This window comes from Haliotis rufescens, unplaced genomic scaffold (genome assembly GCF_023055435.1).
Source record: "Haliotis rufescens isolate VD_foot unplaced genomic scaffold, xgHalRufe1.0.p SCAF_7, whole genome shotgun sequence".
NCBI lineage: Eukaryota > Metazoa > Mollusca > Gastropoda > Lepetellida > Haliotidae > Haliotis > Haliotis rufescens.
The window spans coordinates 14,555,440-14,576,999 of NW_025964361.1; the positions used below are offsets into that span (position 1 = coordinate 14,555,440).

General features: G+C 40.5%; 1 protein-coding gene across 1 annotated transcript; it reads right to left on the reverse strand.

Annotated features, from left to right (window-relative positions):
- Nucleotides 1-1,293: 1,293 nt before the first annotated feature.
- LOC124141847 lies at nucleotides 1,294-21,261 on the reverse strand. Its single transcript, XM_046510001.2, has 17 exons — nucleotides 21,040-21,261; nucleotides 19,386-19,475; nucleotides 18,641-18,711; nucleotides 14,914-15,054; nucleotides 14,468-14,581; nucleotides 14,044-14,292; nucleotides 13,784-13,913; nucleotides 11,887-12,091; nucleotides 11,648-11,794; nucleotides 9,790-10,138; nucleotides 8,829-9,135; nucleotides 8,485-8,608; nucleotides 8,077-8,280; nucleotides 6,747-6,953; nucleotides 6,398-6,533; nucleotides 4,997-5,108; nucleotides 1,294-3,773 (listed from the first exon to the last, which is right to left on the reverse strand). Exons 1-17 carry the CDS (start codon nucleotides 21,117-21,119, stop codon nucleotides 3,485-3,487), a joined length of 2,955 nt encoding a protein of 984 aa, XP_046365957.1. The 5' UTR covers nucleotides 21,120-21,261; the 3' UTR covers nucleotides 1,294-3,484.
- Between the last annotated feature and the right edge of the window lie 299 nt (nucleotides 21,262-21,560).

Here is a 21,560-nt window from a genome sequence, read left to right on the forward strand (position 1 = left end):
TATTGTGGTAATGCAGAAGTGTGTTAGTGTGGTAATGTGTTAGTGTGTTGTGTGATATTGTGGTGATGTGTTAGTGTGTTGTATAGTGGTGTGTTAATGTGTTAGTGTGTTGTATAGTGGTTAGTTAATGTGTGAGTGTGTTGTATAGTGGTGTGTTAATGTGTTAGTGTGTTGTATAGTGGTGTGTTAATGTGTGAGTGTGTTGTATAGTGGTGTGTTAATGTGTTATTGTGTTGTATAGTGGTTTGTTAATGTGTGAGTGTGTTGTATAGTGGTGTGTTAATGTGTTAGTGTGTTGTATAGTGGTGGGTTAATGTGTGAGTGTGTTGTATAGTGGTGTGTTAATGTGTGAGTGTGTTGTATAGTGGTGTGTTAATGTGTGAGTGTGTTGTATAGTGGTGTGTTAATGTGTGAGTGTGTTGTATAGTGGTGTGTTAATGTGTTAGTGTGTTGTATAGTGGTGTGTTAATGTGTGAGTGTGTTAGTAGTGAGGTAGAGTAGTAATGACATGTGCTGTTTTAATGTTGAATGTTGATAAATGCACAAAATATGGAAATGTTAATGAAATACTTTGTCTGGTGGAATCTTGTTTGATTTGATACCTTTGATTGACTAATAAGTGTGCAGTATTTTTAAAAGACCACCTCATGTCATCATAGGATAAACATATCATCTATGATACTTACATGAAACTACACACAACAACATATAAAGTTCATAACATACAAACATATCTTTGTCATTATAACACGAATGTTGGCACGTTAGGTATGTATCGGAACACGTGTCTCATATTTGCTCACACGACTAGTTCATGATGAATCTCGCACACTGATGTTGATTTGTCTGCTCGCTTATGCACACGTTTGGTGTAATATTCTTGGTCGGTAAAGATAACACCAAATTGACAGCCTGTGACATACATGTACTACATGGACATGGTCTCCGTGGTCTAGTTGATAGAGCGTCTGCAAAGAGAGCGGAAGATCGGGAATCCGGAATTCGATCACACTCACTCACTCACGTACAGGTACGTCGCATTTTGAGTGCAATAATCTTGAATACGACTTTAAACCCCATTTCACCCAACCTCGAAAGAACAACAATGTGCCAGGAGAGCACATAGCGGTAGCGGTGCCCCGGCCCTATCCCAGGCTTACCCTACACTGTACGTACAGGTGGGCCAAGGCTGAGACCCTCTGTTCTCTCGTCTCCGGACAAAGGGTGACAGAGCCAATGTCATGACAAGGATCTAGTATTGGATATACAAAATGGCAGTGTGTTACAGTGCAGTTTATTTTCACAAAAGCACCCAAAAACGGTTGTACAAGAGTATATATACAACACAAATAGTTATTCAATATAGATAATAATGGAAACATACTAAAGTGATTTAGACACATTTACGTAATAATGTACAGTGAATCTGGACACAAAAGTTTAGGTGAACAGATCTTGGTAATTCACACATAGTAGGCAAGATATAAGAGCGCCCTGGGAATGATTTGTGAATAATGATTTGATATGTGAAATTATGGAATTGGTAATACACAGTATTTCGGAAGTAATAGAACATTTTCAAATTTTGGAAACATTTTAAAATGTTGGTAATATATACCTTTGGAACTCCATAGAATATTTTCCCGCTACTTGTGAATAAATTGATCTTTAAGAATTCGTTCGACCTTTGAAACAAACCATGACGTTGAGCAAGTAGATGGGTAGATGAATACTTCTGTCAATCCGACGTTATTACCAATAACACATAATGTTGTAGTTGCACAGCTCGTTTATGGTAGCTGTATAATACAACGTAGATTACCACTGCATCTGGGTGAACTTCAAGTCGACTTAGTAATTCTATTTTATTTGACTTCTGTATTGTTTGTTACGCCTTTTCTAGGCAACCCCTTGCCCTTCCATTAAGTGAATACTGTACTGAATATGTCTATGTCCAGTTAATATAAACACAGTGCGTGTGCGTGTGCGTGTGCGTGTGCGCAAGTGTGTGTTTTCATATATAAAAAAGGTCAAGATGACGATAAAACCAACTGGATTAAGGAGAGGGAGGTGAAGTCAGCTGTGGGGAAATACAGCTATTGGAATGGATGTGATAACAAAGACATGGCTCGTGTAAACAATATGACACTAAAACAGAGAAAGAATATCGCGATATGATTATACCATTAAAAACAACTGGCTATTAATATTTTGGTTAACAGATATTAAAAATACTAACGAGCCGGTGCACGGAGCTATACTGAAAATCCTTAAGGTGACAAATACCAAAAAATCTCTATTTAACACAAGTTTAACAAGTTTAGTTTGAAAACGTATATATATAATTAGGGTATTCTACATTTGCATTTCAAAGTCTCTGGTTCTCCATTAATAATTATGCAATCTCAAAGTGATAAAAACGTCATATTATATCATATGACCATATCAACATATATTAATCGCCTTACGTTCAATGGGCGCGCAGTTCCAACAATAATCAGCAAGTTGTGAAGGTTAATGTGATTCATTATTGTGAATGTCGACGTCGATGCACAATTGTAGAAGGGGTGGGCAGGTAGCAGAAAATATTGTTTGTTTTGAAAAGCCGTTTCATTGTCGAGAATACGACTATTGTGTGTCAAATTATGTGTAATACCTGGTTCGTAATTTTGAGCATTTTCCAAAAGTGCATTTCCCAGTAAACTCACTCCATTGATATATTCGTTGTGGAGCAGTTGCTGTATCGCAGGACCAGAAAAATGGAGATCTAACAAAAAAGAAAAATACAAACACCTTGAAAGAAATGCTTCCCTTCTTCGAATACCGACAAAATACAGATGACCACGTTTACGAAAACGAATATTCTTGGCACTTTTGTCCAGTGCGCGATGATTCCAGTGAATCAATGTATTTACAGTAATCCTTGTTATTTTTGTCTAGAGATGCTGTAATTTAGGACTGTCGGGAAATGAGAGACTAAGCAAAACAGATCGCTATATTTTTGCTGAGGGTTTGCATCTTGGGTGAATCAGTTGGATGTTTTCTTTCCAGGGGATATGATTTTATCTGTATCCATCCGATACATGTATTTTAATGGCACTCGACATAACATTGTTATTTAAAGTTGCCAGACTAATATTTCTCTATTTGTTTCTTGTAAGCCTCAGCCGTATCCAGGTAAATGTACATGTATTTGACCGCTGTGTGACAATGTTCGAATCTGCTCTAGACAATCCAGTGATTGACATAATGAGAAGAGATCCACGTCGTCGGGTTACAGTGACACACAATGAACAAGCCTGGGCACCCGATTAATTGAGTCGCGCCCAATACAATCATAGGTTGCTTGGAACTTTTTTAAACCATGGTATCCCCACGCTTGTTTAACAGAGGTTTGTATATGTTTTCTTAACAAAGATTATGATTGAGAGTGATGTTTGTGTGGCAGTACATTCTGTGTTCAGACGTCTTCGTATATGTCATTTCATGTACTGTTGAACGTCACGCGTGGTGTAAACCTCGACGTACCGCCACAGTTTACATATATAGGACTTTCAATGGGTTCATATATGCTTGTTTCACCCGACCCACGAATCTGTATAGAACCATATGCTTCTTCATCAGGGCCTGCGTTGAAGTCAAGCGTGTCATACGTCCTGCAGCTGGCTTCAGGTTGACTTCTGTTGGCCCGAGGTTTTATCTGTTTAGGTTTAACACGTGTTGGTAGCCTTATGTTGTAGTACACAGTTTGGTCAGTCTTCTCCGGTTGACGTCTGTAATACATAAACATCAATACGTACAGGTTAGCGCACGAGGACATAGTGTCTAATTGTTTAACTGGCTAGTTAACTAACCATTTCAACGATTAGAAACCAAGGTCCGGGTGAACCTATTTAAACCATGGCCAACATTCAAAACACCTTAGCACCTAAACTGTTATAACAATTGTGTTTTGTTTTATATATTATTTATAAAGACATTCAAGAACTCAATGTTCAACTGTGAAAATACTGTATGAGTCGGCCCTGTGTGATGCCCGTCAACAATGTTCCCTGAGCCGTTCGCACGTGCACCTCACTCTTTGGCGACTGTGGTTATGAATGCACTTACCGGGGCAAGAATACAATATATATTGGCCAAACTGGAGCACATTTATCAGTCACCTATATATGACTTGCCCATGTTGATGGGCGTATTATGAGCAAACATAGCCCTGATCAAGATAAGTGTTTTTCATTATTCTCTGTTTGTTTCTATGGACGAAAAACGACATCACACATGCGTACAGTGGAAAGAATAACATAAAACGTACGGCACAAGACATGGATTTCACCGTTCATAAACAGATGAAAGTCCCGCTGGAGAAACACCTTTTCTTGAAATTGTTCTATTGTCAAGGGAAACTAAAGGGGAAAAACAGCTCCCTCGTTGCCAAGTGGTGTTTAACTGAGAACTGAATTAGTTAATGTGCGGCCAAGGACAAAGGAGTGATGGTAAAATGTACATTAAAGTATAGTGTAAAGATCCCTGTACTTGGTTGAAACAATATGTCAAATCATTGTACATGTTGAGATGGCTACAGGTTACAATTGTATCTGAATTGTCTCATTTATTAAACTGATTTCGGAATATACATAATTATAACTTTTAGGTCAGGTCTTATTGGATTTGCGGTAGAAGATGGTTGACAGCTGCTGTTCTTTTAAGACTATGACCGAAATGTAAAACAAAAAATTTAAGATGAATATATCTCTTTGTCTTTTTTATATTCTTTACAAGCGATTTCTTCCAGGTCATTCCTGTAATCATGCATACAACAACCATGTTTACAAATTTAAAACATTATTATCACCTGAAAACGCCAATTTGACAAAAAGATAATCGCAGCATATCGGATCGTGATAAGACTTAGTGTATCTTATATTATTGGTTGATAAAGTTGATATTAATATCCATTATATGTTAAGTAGAATTGCATTTCAGGAGAACAGATGACCTTTGTTTCCTCTTCCAGACAACAACTCCAATGATGATGGCAGCACCTGCAACCACGGCGGACACAGTCCCCGACACTATCGGTACAAGGGTTTTTCCGACCACTGGATTAGCTGAAGGAAAATGCACTGACGTTAGAATCCATTGACGTGGTATTTCAGGAGCATTATGACATAGTATTCTCATAACGAATTTATGTAGTCAATATCATGCCCAATTACCAATAGTTACTGTCTGATAAATGATTGGGAGTACATTTCTGATGGTATCTTTGATTTGGTAGGAATTAAATATGTTTTCGGCAAAATGCATCTGACCCCTTAATTTTGACCATTATGTGGGGTGAGATTAACACTACTAATAGAAGATGGTGTACCCATATTTGTAAACTGTACTACCACTGGATCTTAAATACATTGTTCCTGTGTGAGGGATCCGGAAGCTGACATTTATATTCATAGTTGTATTTTTGTATTTCAAAGATTACACGGAACTGAACGGAAAGTCTTCAGTAGGGACACTGACGTTAGATATGAACCTTTATCATAGCTAACAGTGACATTTTAGCACGTCTGTTAAAATATTTGTAGTAAAACAGTCGACTTTTTCTATGAACAATCAAGCAATATTATGATTAATACTTTTCAAGGTTCCCATCTGGTTTAAACTTTTTCCCCGTTGACCCTACATGGACACTGTAGCTTGTTAAAGCCTCCTTTTGAATATCAATTCATAGTTCCAAACATACCTACATATCTACAAACGCTTTGAATGAGCATCTTTATTCTAGTGAATGTGACCTTTGATCTTCTCGTGACATCCTTCCCGAAAGTATTTATCATTCGCTCAAAGTTTCCACTCTCTTCATAATGTGCCTTCCAAAAGTACTTCATTTCATTGGGTTAAGATTATGAGTAAATTATTGATTTTGTACACATTCAACTTAATACACGTCTTATGGATGCAGACATCTATGTTGAGTTAAACTGTATATGGTGCCACAGATTCTGAGACACTGAAAGGTGAATGTACCTCATGATGCATTCAACAATCGTGAATGTACGAAAGTCCATTATCACTTACACAAAAGTTATTTAAGCCTTTTTAAGCTTTGTTCGTCTTGCGGATAAACTGTTTACACACTTGCGGCCAAATTGAAAACCGGGTTTGAACTTCGAAAGGAAATCTGAATGCTCACAATAATAACAGAAGTCTTGACAACAGGGAATTGAAAAATAGACTGAAGAGAGATCAGGTCTTAAGTACTTTCGGATTTACTGGGTTTACTGAGGACGTGAGTGGATTTGCACGTCTCTAAATTAGTACTTACTGAAAAATGAAATGAACGTTTTTACAACAAGGAATAAGAAAATAGACCGCAGAGACACCAGGTCTGATGTACCTTTACACGTCTCAACTCCATCAGAACAAACGGCATCGCTTCTCTGCTGAGGTCCATTATAAGCAACAACAGTTACATAAAACTTTCCACAAGAAGGTGCTGTCCATGTGACTTCGGTCGAGTGTGTTGATTCCATCTGCCGTAAGAAGAATAGCACCACAGTAATTCCTGCTCTGTGTCCTCAAAGCTGACATGTGAATGCAAAACTGTGTATTATCATTAGAATATATGTACTGTACTGAAGGAGATGTATTCTGAAGAACGATTTCCCGAAATTACTTAGAATTCTTTATATGATAATGCTATTTATATAGTTACCATTGTTACAATGAAACAATAAAGGACTAACGTTTTTGGTTTTATTTAGGTCAAACAGGTCTCCTTGTAAACATCTGGGACCGAAGGTGTACTGATAAAAGGCGATTGCGCTCTCGTTGTCAAAGAACCCGTCCCAGTGGGCATTGAGTTGTAGGCTGTCCTGGTAGTCCACTTCCGGGTGCCCAGACTGGCCATCGTGGACAATGCCAGAATGAGGGGGGCTTGCGTCCATTGTGATCTAAATATATTGTTAAAGTTCTGTTTCATCAGCCTATCATGTTCGTAGGAATGTATGTTTACATAGCCATGAATACATTTTGAAAGATCTGAGGAGCATGGTTATAATTATTGGGCAAATCACATGAATTCAAAATAATACAAAAACGATCAAACCCAAACCTGGAACGTATATGTTTAGTCCAACCACAATACCACACCTACATGCATGCTGTCATTGATGATAACACGCAAGGCAAGGCAATGTTCAGCTTTATTGGTCTAATGGTTTCTGGGGACCGTTTACACGTCAGAAATCGGCCACGCATGGAAAGGTTCACAAGATACCTATCCTGTCTCTGTGTTGTGACCCTGGGACAACCTGGTCTTTGTGGATAGGCAATTGTTCCAGTGCCAAAGCCTCCATATCACACTCTGAGTTAAAATGTGCAGGCTGTTTCCCTTATGGTGCATCCCAATAGCTCTGTCTCGATTTTCAATAATCAGTGAGTGAGCGAGTATGGTTTTCTGCCGTTTTTAGCAATATTCCTACAATATCACGCCGGGGGACACCAGAAATGGGCTTCACATATTGTACCCATGTCGGGAATCGAACCCGGGCGAACGCTTTTAACACAAGGCTACCCGACCCCCCACCCCACCACCCCCCACCCCCATCAGCACTCAGAAATCGATGCATTGTTTCATGTGTTCCTGTCATTCACTACTGTTCTTAGGGTTTAAACCCACGTTCCCATACTCTGATTTGCAGTCTAACTGGTTGTGTACAAGCGGTATAAATTTGTGAACACAATGCATACATTTGTGAAAATGTGGTCAGTGTTTACCTGCTTCTACAATGATACCTTGGTTCAAATATTGCTTTATTAATAAAGCCACAAACATTCACATTAATCAACAGTAGACACAATAGTATTTTAACAACTGGGGCTTTGCTTATTATATTACGAGTGCGTACACTAATACGGTTCCTCTGTGGACGAGACGTTCACCTAGAGTAGGCGGCGTAATGGTAAGTTCAGAACCGTTACTTGCAACAAAGACCATTCTACTCCGCTAATACTATTGGGGATGTGATATACAATGAAAGGTGAAATTCGTTAAAAGATTTGTAAGCCGTTTACCTTTACTTCATGTTCAGTTTTGAGTTTAGCATGATTTGTAACTGTGACTTCAAAACAGTATTCCTTTCCATCAGCTGACCTGACTTCCCTTATGTCGTCGTGTGAAGGTTTCACATGGAAGTGGGGATGATAACATCTGCCGTCGGGAGTACAATAACAGTTACCATCCCTTGTGTCATACATGGTGTTGCAGTCATCCATGGTCTGAAATCATCGTTACTTAAACATCAAACATGACATCATTTCATTATATTTATTAGTTTATATTGAGTTTCAAGTGTTCAAAATAAGAACGTTAAGACTACTAATGTTTGAGGGACAGAAATGCTGCATAACACAAACTTTTCTGCAGGCCATTGCACCAATGACAACCTGGATTCTGGATACCAATCAAAAACAGTGACATACACGATGGCTTTGAATAGAGATGTCATGGACAGTCAGCACAATGTCTTCATCTTGTCGTTTTTCTACGATTCTCCATTCCACCATTTCCACTCCACTGTGTTCATCGGACATGTCCCATTCCATTCTAGGATGAGATAGATTTGCTAGGTAGAAAAGCTGTTTCAATATCAATCTAAGGTAATTTTTAATTTAATAACGTGATATTTCTCAAATTCATTTTAACACAATGTTAAAACATTCAAAATAAAACAATGTGTGTTGTCCCGCGGTGCCGTTTAAATGATTAAGATGAAGAACTGAATTAACAAATGGCACATGGACAAAACTACCACAAACATGCTTACATCACATCATTAAGTTCCTCCACCCGATAGACGCTGATGTTGAGGCTGTCGTTTCTGGAGAGCCACAGGTACTCTATGACTGGAGGTGATGTGTCGATGTGGACTGTCACGTGCTCTTCCTTCACATCCGACTTGATGTCATAGGCATGCACCCAGAAGCGTACGGTGTCCCCATCCACTAATGAGGGTGTTATTGTTTGTGACTGACTCAGACCTTGTTTTGTGAAAACGTTATCAGCCGGTGGTCTGGTGAGGTACGATCCCCCTTTATGGTCGATTTTGTAAGATGTTCGGAAACTGGTGATACCTAGTCACAAACATACACTTCATAACATGATCTGGGTGTTTGTTTTCATAAGTGATATCCACTTATTGATTAAATAATCACAATGGAATATACATCAAATATATATCTTCTGTGACAAACTTCAGTTGTCTTAAGAAATTATGTTCAATTACTTAATCAGTGAGCCACATGCCAACTACGTATACTGACTCACAACTACCTTGCAAATTTAGAATTGCAGCTATGTTTCTTTAAAATCCGCAGTGAGATAACAAATGAACATCACGTCGGCCGGTAAATAACCGTGGATTCATGAGCAATGTCCTCAGTCATCAGGGTACGGAGACAAGCAACCAATCAAATAAGCGAAGCTCACCAACCAATCCCCTTAAACATTGGAGTTCTGGGTCCACTTGCACAAAACGATCTCAGTGAAACGGCTCATGTAAGTCTACGATCGTCGTAGCGCTATGGCTTTGTGCACATGGACCCAGGGGATTAACTGTAACCCAGATGCCCTCCGGTCCGAGCTTCTCGTGTCATGAATTAATAGCACCACTGCTATTGTACGAAAGACGGCTGGTTTTGTCATAATGTGTGACAGATGAATTATATGTCATTAGATTCTGGAACCCGTGTATGTTCTTTATGAGCAACCTTCTGATGCGAGCCTACCTTGAACATTTTTGGTTGCAGCCACACTTCTGACACCCTCGTTGTCATCATAGTCCGAGCCGACACCACCACTGGAAGCCACCCCATGGAGCCACTTGTTGTTGTGATGTACTGTGTTGATGTATCTGTTGGTCCAGTCCACTGTCACTGTTGATGACGTCGTTTGCCACTCTGACGTTGCTGCTGATGCTGTCGTCACACGGAGTTCTTTATTATCCTGAGTTGTTACAGTCGACGTACCATCATATATCAGGATCCGTCTGGCACTTCTGTGATTACCTGCCTTGTCATAGGCAGACAGGACAACTGAGTACACCCCGACTGAAGGTAATACGAAGATGTCTGTCTCCTGAAAGAATACACACAGGATGTAGACAGTCTGAACTTGTCGGTTATTATTACCAGGTTTCCTTATCCCCGAAGTCAATTACAACGATACACAGACATAGTGAAACAAATTATATAAACTGATCGAACCAAATAAGGGAAAAATATATAATAAGCTTAACTAACTGTCAGTACAGTTGAAATAGCGCGCATACAAATTCAACACATGTCAGAATCAAACGTTGATATGTGTTTGTGTGCATTGTTTCCAATGTGTTTGTGGTTGACAAGGCTGGAAACCCATGGTAGTATATAATTTTACTGTGTCTAAAACTAAGTGTTAGCTTATCCATCTCCATCTGCCAAAACGAAACGCAAAAGCAGTTTTGCCGATATCCATGCAAAATAAATACCATGGATTGGGATCGATTTGTGTGGAAAGGAGTAGGGACTGCAGAAAGTTGATGTTAAGATGGAAAAATCGCAAAAACACAACCACGTGACATGCACGTGCAACATCACGTGTTGGACTACAACGCTATTGGCCGACTGCAAACAGGAGAATAGTCTTTGGCTGTAGCAAGGTTTTTCCCCAGATCCGATTGACCACGTGTCACTAGATTTATACGGCTACGTCACTTACGTGAATGAGCCACCATGGCCAAGTCTGACTACGGAAATACCAGGATTGTGAAGGAGATCAGCCCAGACAGTGAGGAACCGTTTACGCGCTGAAAGTATTCGCGCTAGGCGACCACTTTGCGGTGTCATTTTGACGTACCTGCATCGTCGGCTGCGACGTCAATGGTGACAAGGTCACAGAGTATGGCCACAACTGCGATAAAGTGACGAGTCACGTTTTATGCTTCGCCGTGCGGATGGTAAACGTCGTGTTTACAGTCGTCGCGGGGAATGTTATGCACAAAACTGCTTACAGGAAGTGGACAGATTTGGTGGTGGTAGTGTGATGATGTGGGCAGCCATCTCAAACACTGGTAGAACAAACTTTGTGCAAGTTCTGGGGAATTTAACTACACAACGTTACACGGATGTGATTCTTTGACCACACGTCCTTCCCTTTATGCAAAAAGCGAACGTAATTTTCCAACAAGACAACGCCTGACCTCACATGGCAAGAGTGACAACAGCCTTTTTGAGGAATCACAACATCCAGGTCCTGCCATGGTCCTCCAGATTTAAACCCATTCGAACACGTATGGGATTCACTCGATCAACGACTGCGAGCACGTCCGACAGTTGGCATAAACACTGCAGACAGAGTGGGATCTGATTGCTTCCATGAGACGATGATGCCAGGGAGTTTTGGACTCTAATGGTGGCCATAAAACATAATGAGAACAGATGACATTCACCATGTTCCATGTGCAACATATGGAACCTGGGTCAATGACAATATTGTGTGCCAATTTTGAACAATCGATTACCATCTGTTGATTATTTATGTGATACATAAACAATACATCACTTTTGCGTTGTTTTTTATGCAGAGTAAAGTAAATGAAACAATCACCTTTGACCTGTTGACAGTCTTAGTGTCGACTAAACGTTTATCTCTGAGTTCATCCCCAACAGCTCTGAGTTCATACACCTCCCTCACAAAGTGGTCAACACCTGCATCAGCATCTGACCAGCCACCCCAGCGGAGGTTCACTGTCGGCTGAAAACAATGATGAAACAAACCTAAGATTATGTCAAGAAGTTGACGAAATTATATAACTAACCTAAACCACAGGTGTGTTCTATACTTACAGCTGTGATCACATTGGGAGCTGACAACATGCTGCCAACACAGGCAGTAGAACCAGTACAGTGATAGGGAGCCACCAGGTCTATGGTCATAGTAAGGGTGTGGGTCTGTGTAGCACCGATGTAGTAGTGGGTTGCTAGTGTGTTACTCTCCTTGTTCCGGATCTTTACATACCCTCCATTGGTGGCCATGTTGGATATCTCAATGCTGCCAATGATGAATAAATTTGTCTTTTGTGTTTTGATAGTTTTAAACAGATGAAGCATCCTTTCCTTACACACGACAGGTAATTATCGACAAACTATACTCACACGAAAAAAGAAACGCAAGTGGATTTAAGCAAATAGGTAACAAACACGGAACCATAAATTGATACGAGTTTTAGCATGTAGTGAAGCCTGATGGTGTTATCAATATTTTTGGTTGCATTTTGAAAGCCCCGAGTAAAAACGCAACATAAAAAACGAATCTCTAAAACGCACCATTTCAATGAATATGTGGGTATCATGCACCCATTTCTCGCGAAATCGAAAATGCACCAACTGTCACGAACTTTAGTGGGTATAGAACTGTGGCCGATTCTTGGACCTACCACTCCTTGGTCAACAATGCCACGCCTAACTCAAATTCAGAAAAACCAGGCTATTGGACGTTTGGAAGAGTCTGTCCGAGATGTTGCCCGTCATTTCAACGTTAACATAACCACAATTTACCGTCTCCTGTATCGATACAATGCTACACAGACCACAGATGACCTTCCTCGGAGCGGTCGTACTAGGGTTACCACACCTCGACAAGATCGGCAGATTACCCGTCAATACCAGCGACATCCGTTCCTAACTGCAAGTGAAAGTGCTCGACAGACCATAGGAACACATAATCGACACATTAGCCGGGACACTGTGATCCGACGTCTCCGTTCCAACAACCTCAGATGTCGCCGACCAGCACGTCGTCCTGTTCTCCAACCTCGGCATTGACAAGCACGACTTCATTTGGCACAGGGTCATCGTGAGTGGAGGCGTGTCATCTTCTCTGATGAAAGTCGCTTTTGTGTCTCCCATGCAGACGGAAGAGTCAGAATTTGGCGGCGTCGAGGTGATCGTTTCGCTGACAGAAACGTTGTGGAAAGGGATCCACGGGGTGGACCTAGCATCATGATATGGGCAGGGATTGGACTTAATGCGAAACTTAGACCCATGTGCTTTCTGAATGTTGGTCAAGGTCGGGGACACGGCGTCACTGCTCAGCGGTATATCGACCAAGAGATCAGACCCCACGTTGTTCCATATTTTTCACAACATCAACAACACATTTTCCAGCAGGACAACGCTCCATGGCCTTTCTGCAACAACACAACATCCGTGTTCTACCGTGGCCAACCCTCAGCCCTGACCTGACTCCCATCGAACAATTGTGGGATAAAGTTCAAAGGCGTCTGCACAATGTGCGCCCAATCCCTACAACTGCCGATGAACTACGCACAGCTGCTCTGGATGTGTGCAGGAGGATCTCTTGGGCCTTCGTCTGATCCACTCAATGTACAGGAGATGTGTGGCAGTGATCAATGCTAATGGTGGTCACACCAGGTATTGACTGACATTTTGGGTATTGACCCGAAACTGTGTAAGCCCTTAACATTTGAAAAAAAAACAAACAATTATGTCATCTGCCTTTTAATCCATTAAACTGTCTTCAGTCAAATTTTTGTCAATCTTGCCCTATTAGTATTTCTTGTCTTTACTGTTGAAAATAAATAACATATATACTGCATACTCGACTTGCGTTTCTTTTGCGTGTGAGTATTAAGGGATCAAGGAACCAATTTCGGAAGGTATCATATCTGAACTTTACCACTGATTAGTAATCGTCTACATACATTATTATCCATCTACTTACACATCTCTGTGTTGCAAGGGTAGAGGCACATGTAGTACAGACGCCCATGATCTGCTTAACTCACAGGTGTACGGGCCTGTGTTCGGGCTGCTGCTGCTGACTCCTCCACATGGAAAGGAGGCAATTTGACCTTGGCAACAGAACAAAAACATATCATAAGTCATGACCATTATCCTGCATACAGCTGATATACCTATTAACAAACCATGGTATATACTTTCTAGTAAGGGGATGACATGTGGATGATGACGCTGAAGTACCTCTTAGTTTGAAGGAAGTATTACCACCAACAATGCCCACTGTGAAACGTTCAACGAAGGCATGTCTGGCAGGAGGAGCTGTTCTATATTCGGCTGTGAACTTGTAGTATATGCTGGATGGGGAGTTGATGTTGGACCAGCTGGTGGACTGAGATGGACCATTGCTGATGTTGGGAGGTGCCTCGGCCACGTCCCCATTACTGGCGGTCAGTCGTAGGAGGTTGGAGTTTATCGTGGGCTTCGCTGTAACTAGAAACCAAATCATACACAGCATATGAACTGCTATTATAAAAGGTTTGATCAGGTTAGTGAACTATAGAAACATTACATCTTTAGGAAAAGAAGTACCAAAAGGCAGATATTTGATATCGCCACGTGTGCCTGGCTCTCTAGCCCTCTTTCTCTGGCTGTTAATAAGTCTCACTTGTCTGACAGTGTTTCCCTGTGAATCCACTGGAGCAGGCACAGTTGCTGGCGTACTCGTTCCTGCAGGTCCCGGGATAACACCAGGTGCTGTCACTCCGCCAGGAACACGCCTCTGTGAAGGAAACCTTGGATTAAATTTATTGAGTAAGAAAGTATACAAAAGAAAATCGGTTTAATACCAAAATCAGGTTTTCAAGAGCAAAATAATTTTAAAATCGAGAGAACTTTAATATTACAGCTGAACTGGATATGTAGGTATGGGATCATATGTGTACGTCTCTCAGTGTTTGATTGATATTGAATGTATAAAGTAGACTTTTTATATCGAGACTCAAAACAAACTAATCGGGAATACTATAACCTGTATACTTGTCATAATTACATAATTCTTTTCATTATACATTATGCGACACAATTCTATTTTAATACTCATTACATACTCACGTATGCAAGATTTCCTTGTTGAAGATTTCACATATGCCCTGTGTCCTGCCTGCTCCGACACGACCCCCTCACAGCGACTACACACCTGGTTGCTGCTGCTGGTGCACGTCTCTAGGTCACAGTTGCTGATGGCGGTGCACGCTGACATAAGGGACAACGGATTAAGTTCACACAAACGTGTGTGTGTGTGTGCGTGCTTGTGTGTGTGCACGCGCGCGCGCGTGTGTGTCTACGTGTGTGCAACCTGTTGTCTACTAAAATCCTGTTATTCAGTGTAACCCTGTTAATCGGGATGGTGCCGTTCAAACGAAATTGTCTGTGTTAATGTTGATGTCCTTAGCACTGACCACCTTGGAAAGCTGTGTTGCAAACCCCGGGCCAATGTTCTGCTCATGCTATTTAGAAAAACACGAACGCATATACCAGGAGACGTATTTTCAATATGAAATTCTTTGTTCCCCAAAGAGTACCGAAAACTATCAAACACTCAAGAGGCACACGTGTACACATATTTTAGTCTATAAATATATTTAGTCTATTGTATTGTAGTCTAAAAACTAGCGTTTTGAAACATGTGCTTGAAAAACTGATAGTATTAATGGACGTTAATTTCCACCCAGAAAGTGATAGGCCTACTGAGCTGAGCCTGATAGCGGTGACAATCAGTAACAGGGGCTTGGTGGGCACGATTTCTCACCGTTTTTGCTCCTCAGTCAATCGTACTCTCTCAAGATAACTAAGGATCCAATATACCTCCATATATCATAGTAAAAAGATGGAAAAAATGAGTATGTCGAAATAAGGATTTTAACTAAAGGGCTCAGACAGGAGACATATGACAACAACCCAGTAGGACAAATGGGCAATGCAGAAGGGGGTATTGAGGTAATAAGACGCAATCATCCCAGAATCAACATAATTGAGGAATGGACGGATGCATTTTTGATATTTGTGAGCATTTATCTGGAGGCACACAGCAAATGCTCAAATACATGAATATTGTACACATGGCAGCTACAAGGATGACAGATTAGGATTGGCGTTCCTATGATCAGCAGTTTCGACTTCGCCATGCTCACAATCCGCATGAACCATGGTCTGTCATCGACAATGAACGTTTGCTTATGTTTGCAACCCAATCATCAAGTGCTTATATCAATCCATACTACAAGCAAGGTCAAGGCCAAGGCCAATATATTAAACCCAACACACAGATAAAACGCCAACTTCCATGCTATGACTTCAATTCATGCTTTGACTTCGAAATGGAGCTGCAGTTTGTGCAGATATGAACATGTGTGTAGCAACTGTAGTAGGCCCCACCCTTCCCGCCTTTGTAAGAGTATGTCAAAGTTGGCACATGTAAGCCACTCAAATGGGAAAGCAACCTAGTTTTGCCTGATAAAGGTAAATCGCTAGTCAATCCGCCTTTATTAACAGATTACAATAGGTATATGTAGGATGGCAGGGCCATTTAATATATTTCCTACAAATCCCAAACTTAAAGGTGTCACATAGACATAAAAAGAGCATTTCGATTGTGTAGGATAATCAATAAACAGGATCTATCGGGTATATCTTTCCAGGTAAACTATTATGTAGGTATGTGCCTCCCAATGGGATGCCGCACCAGCTGTGTAGTGTTTGAAGTTTCATACACTGGACTATTCAATGCAGGTTGAAACAAGGGACATTACTTCACTATTTGGATGACTTTCGTTTTGGTAGCTCACCTAACCCTAATCATGGCCAAGGCGCTCTTGACACCTTTATGTTGCTATGTCAGGAGTTGGGAGTTCCTATTGCAAGTGAGAATACAGTACTTCCATGTACTTGTTTGACATTCCTTGGAGATGAAACTGATTCAGTAGCGATGGAATTGAGAATACCGACAAACAAAATCAATCATGATCGATACAAAAATAACAAGAAGAGGTTTTGTTGTGAATTATAATATAATCTAGGGAGGGGTAACAAATGTTTGATGAATGAAATTGTGCAATCACAGGTAATGTAAGCTCAAGGTAAACAATGGTGTGGTAAGAAATTTCATTTTCAAAAGTTGTCTGAAATGTCACCAAAAGTTTGTCAGACACACTACAAGTTCATTGTCGACATAGTTGCCTTCAATAGCGTGTATGACCTCCAGCTGCCTCAATGCATGCTGTGATACGCCGCCTCATCGATGACGTCAGTCTTCTGATGACGTGGACTGGAATCCGCTGCCACTCGTATCTCAGGGCCTGCTGCAATTCTTGTCTGTTGACGGGAGGCTGAAGGCGTGCTCTAATCTGTCTGTCAAGATGGTCCCACAGATGTTCAATAGGATTCTGGGCAGACCAGGGCAAAACGTCAACGTTCAGCTGGTTTAGAAAGTTCCGAGTCACTCTTGCAGTATGGGGCCTGGCATTGTCGTGTTGAACAATGTCCCCCGCTGTTGGTTTTGTAACTGGCTGCAACACTTGGTATCTGGACTGCACAGCGTTCGGGTTTCCCTGTATAATCACTAAATCAGTTTTCTGACCTCCACAAATACACGCTGGAGCCAAACGTTACCCTCTGTGTCGATAAACTCGTTCTCTGCCGTCATTTCGAAACAAGTTAACCGACATTCATCAGTAAACAGCACTCGACGCCAATTTCTCCCTTGCCAGCGTCGAACCTGCCTCGCCCATCGCAGTCACAGGCGTCGATGTTGAGCAGTCAGTGCCATTCCTCGGAAAGGACGATAGGCTCGGATTCAAGCAGCACGAAGTCGTCGAAGTACTGTACGTTGGCTTATGGGATGTCCCAACGCTAATGCTGCCGTCGCCGTCGCCGTTACGAATCTGTTTCGCAGGTGAATGAGCCGTATCTGACCGTCTTCCAGTGGTGTTGTCAGTCGGGGTCGTCCGGTTTTAGGCCTGTCCTGTGTCCTCCCTGTCTGCCTGTACCGTTAGATCAGCCTGGCTACTGTCAATGGTGTACAACCAAACCTTCTGGCAATTTGGACCTGTGTTGCCCCCATTTCGGCCATACCGATGGCTCTCTCTCTCTCTCTGCTCCTGTGACAGTCGTGGCATTTCTTTTGTGTGCTTTCATCACGTGTGGTTATACCCTGCAGACGAACGCATTTATACAGCTAACATGCACGTGCAGTTTATGCCATAGGCGGGAAACCTGTTTCACCATTTTTTTGTCACCGCACGAGCGCCGTCAAAGGTGGCGCGTTCGGGTGAGGTGTTTTTTGGTACCTGTTTCTGGGCAGTCATATTCCCAATACCCACTTTCCACTAGTTATCGCTAGGAAAACTACAAATGGCCAACCTACCTTTCTTTTGCGCTTAGTTTATTATTGTCCCAGAGATAATGTCGTTGTTATTATTAAAGTCATTTTGGGGTATATCACTGACCTTCAGCCATCGATAGGTGTAACCTTGCTCTGATTTTGAGATTTTGTGACTACCAACTCAAAAAAAGGCTTTGGGAGACATAGACGTCGCCTCATCTAGCAATTAGTCCAAGAAATAAAGTTATTTTATTCCTAAAATATACATCTACAAAATGAAAGAAGTAAATCCAAATGGAGCTCAGAACAATGCGGAGGCAATCTAGACTTGAGTTAGATTCATTTTGGGAGAATACTGGGAGAGAATATATGTCAGCATCGGACCAAGTCTAAATCAAGAATTACTGTATACCCTACTAGAGTGTAAACTTAAGGACAGGTATGGGATTGTTGACTCACCGTGTGGACACCCAATATTGTCAGTTGATCTGTACCCAGTCCTGCAGTGGAATGTTTTAGACGACCCCCGCCTGAAATGTAGGTATTATTACAATGTGGTCAGTTACAACAATACGTGTGTGGTATTTGGAGGAAACTATCGGAACGGAACTTCATATTGTTATAAGAAAGGATCAAATGAGATAAGACTGTATTGTCCAATGTGAAGATCCATGTTGCACAGTTGATTAGCACTAAAATATGAAAAAGAAATATGACATAAAAACATGTACATAAGGCAATAAATCATTTACTAATATAACCATAGGTAACGACATGTAGAAAATTAGACATTATCACAGTGACAGGAAAGGTATTTAAATAAATATCTATAACAGATATCTATATCTCGGTAACAGTAAACTTTAATAAAATGGATAATGACAGGAAAAGTTTTGTATAAAGCGAACTGTTGGAAAGTATTCAACAGATAATCATTTAACGGGCCAATACTGTCGTGATCATACGATGTGTTTCTTCGTTACCTTATATATCATCATGTTTTTTATTTATACATTATGTGATTCTACGATAAACATGTGCATATGGATGTCTAGTACGTATACAATCCAAATAAAAGTTGAGTATCGAATAAACATATATTCCCACGTGTTCAATGTCTAAATATGTATTGTTTATGTAGTACACATTAAAACGGTAACACACACATACATGTAGAAAGGAAAAAGAAAATGGATTACCCTACCTGTATCTGGTGCAACGACTCCAGCCCCATGTACCGCACTTTGTTGTGTATCTCACCTGGGAATACGTTGTCCTCGTAACCACGTTAGTGCTAAAGATAACGGAATGAAAAAAAAACAACAACGTCAAGAACACAGTACAGGAAATCACTTATACAAACACAGAACTTCAACAGGCAATATTCTACACAAACATTAATTCAGGAAAGCCTTGATTATTTAAAGCGACATGACAACGCGTTCAGGGAGACGTAATATATATCCGCACATTAAAAGGATAACATGGCGGTTATTCTGTAAAACGTGTCTATTCTATGTTTATTCATGTACATGTATTCTACATGACATTGAAGAATCTTCTGATTGGTTATAGTGAGGTCACAATTTTTCAATTAAAACCTTTTGACACAAAAACCGTGTTAATGAAAATATCAACTGTCCTCAGAACTGCATACGTTCGATATCGGATGTTTTTTCATCCAAGACATTATCCCTGACTGGTGTGATGATGCGGTGACCATCCTTAAGGAAGGCATATCGTTAACATACAAATGATAATTACGTTCATGAAACTTTTAGTGACTTGTTCTGTAATATTCTAACTGAAATGCACTATAATATAGGTGACATAAATCATTAGAAAAGTGCACTCCGTCCTGTCCAGTTGCTTCATTTAAATTGTATCTGTCTACAATTAATCCTGAAAGCACTGCTTTATGCACCAAAAGCCCCGAGCACTCACAAACATTTCTCCCGACGCTCCCTGGTCCACTGCAGAGTCACTGCACAGGCACTTGATCAGTTAAGCAAGACCTACACGAACCACTGTGTCAGTGCCACACTCTTAAACCATGCAGTGGAGATATGGAACAGGTTGCGGTGACCTTGAAACATATCTTTGGGAAACGTTGTGTTTTGAAGAGTTATTTTGAACTAGTGTAAGACTGTGTGTATTTTAATCTTGAACTTCAGTGATATTATGTAACATTAACAATACCTGTGACCCCTTTTCGGAACAATCTAAGATAGCTGACCTTTGTACTCATAATGCACTTGAAAGCGTCATTGTAGAATTTAGCTCTTTAGCGCGAGTATTCAAATGTAAATAAGAAGGTATCGATTCTGCAGTGAGACGTCAAATTTCAAAATACACTAGGTATATCTCCAAACTACCTGTCTACACAATAACATGATTACATTCATGTGTAATACGTGCTTACACATAATCACAATTGTATCGAGACGTATACTAAGAAAATATTTGAAATTATGTGATACGTGTACGTAATTTGAGGATTACATAGATGTGCTGACTATGTAACAGATATCCGTTTACAGTAAAGTACGTTTATATCGAACACGACCATTTGTTGTATAAATGTTGTATATATGCCTGTAACGAACTACGGTTATTACGAACTAAAATTAGTGGTCCCTTTGAGTTCGTTATAACCGTAGTTTAGTGTACATAAACACGATGACACAGAAACGTTAACAGTGTGTGATACGTGTATACCCTGTACCAGGACGACATGCAGGCAAACAGTTTACACTATAGCTCAGAGATCCATATATATCCACACCCGTTGTTTCATTTCTTTACAACACACAATTCTTTAGCTGAAGCCAATTAATACGTTAGAAACATCTACTTACGCATTTTCTCGAAGTCCTGTGCTAAAACCAAATATCAGCATAAAACAAGAACCAAGGGCGACGAAGCTATGAACAGACATTTTATCATCTGGCAGAGCTGATCACAGTGTCACCTAAAACAACGTGGGACAGGACCAGGAAGAACATTCAAGTGTATAACACGTGACACATGCAGATAGATTGGTTGATATAACACTGGCCTTTTATAAACGATTTGCAATGCTTGTGACGGCGTGTGGTACATCACAAACATGGCATGTATGAATGTCGCATTGATTCGTCAACGTTTTTAAACAATTCGAAACTATTTCTGACCTTTTTAATACCGTGTCAAAGTACTTCACTTTAGCATGTTTGAAGGAAATTAAACTGTACGATAAGATGTATTTTTTAGTTTTGAATGTCAGTTTTTACTGTTTACTGTGATAATTGACAGAAGATTTTTATGGGGTTTTTTTCTATGGAAATTCTAGTAGCGAATAGCTGCAATATTGCTAATGTGGCTTCAAGCAACATTTACT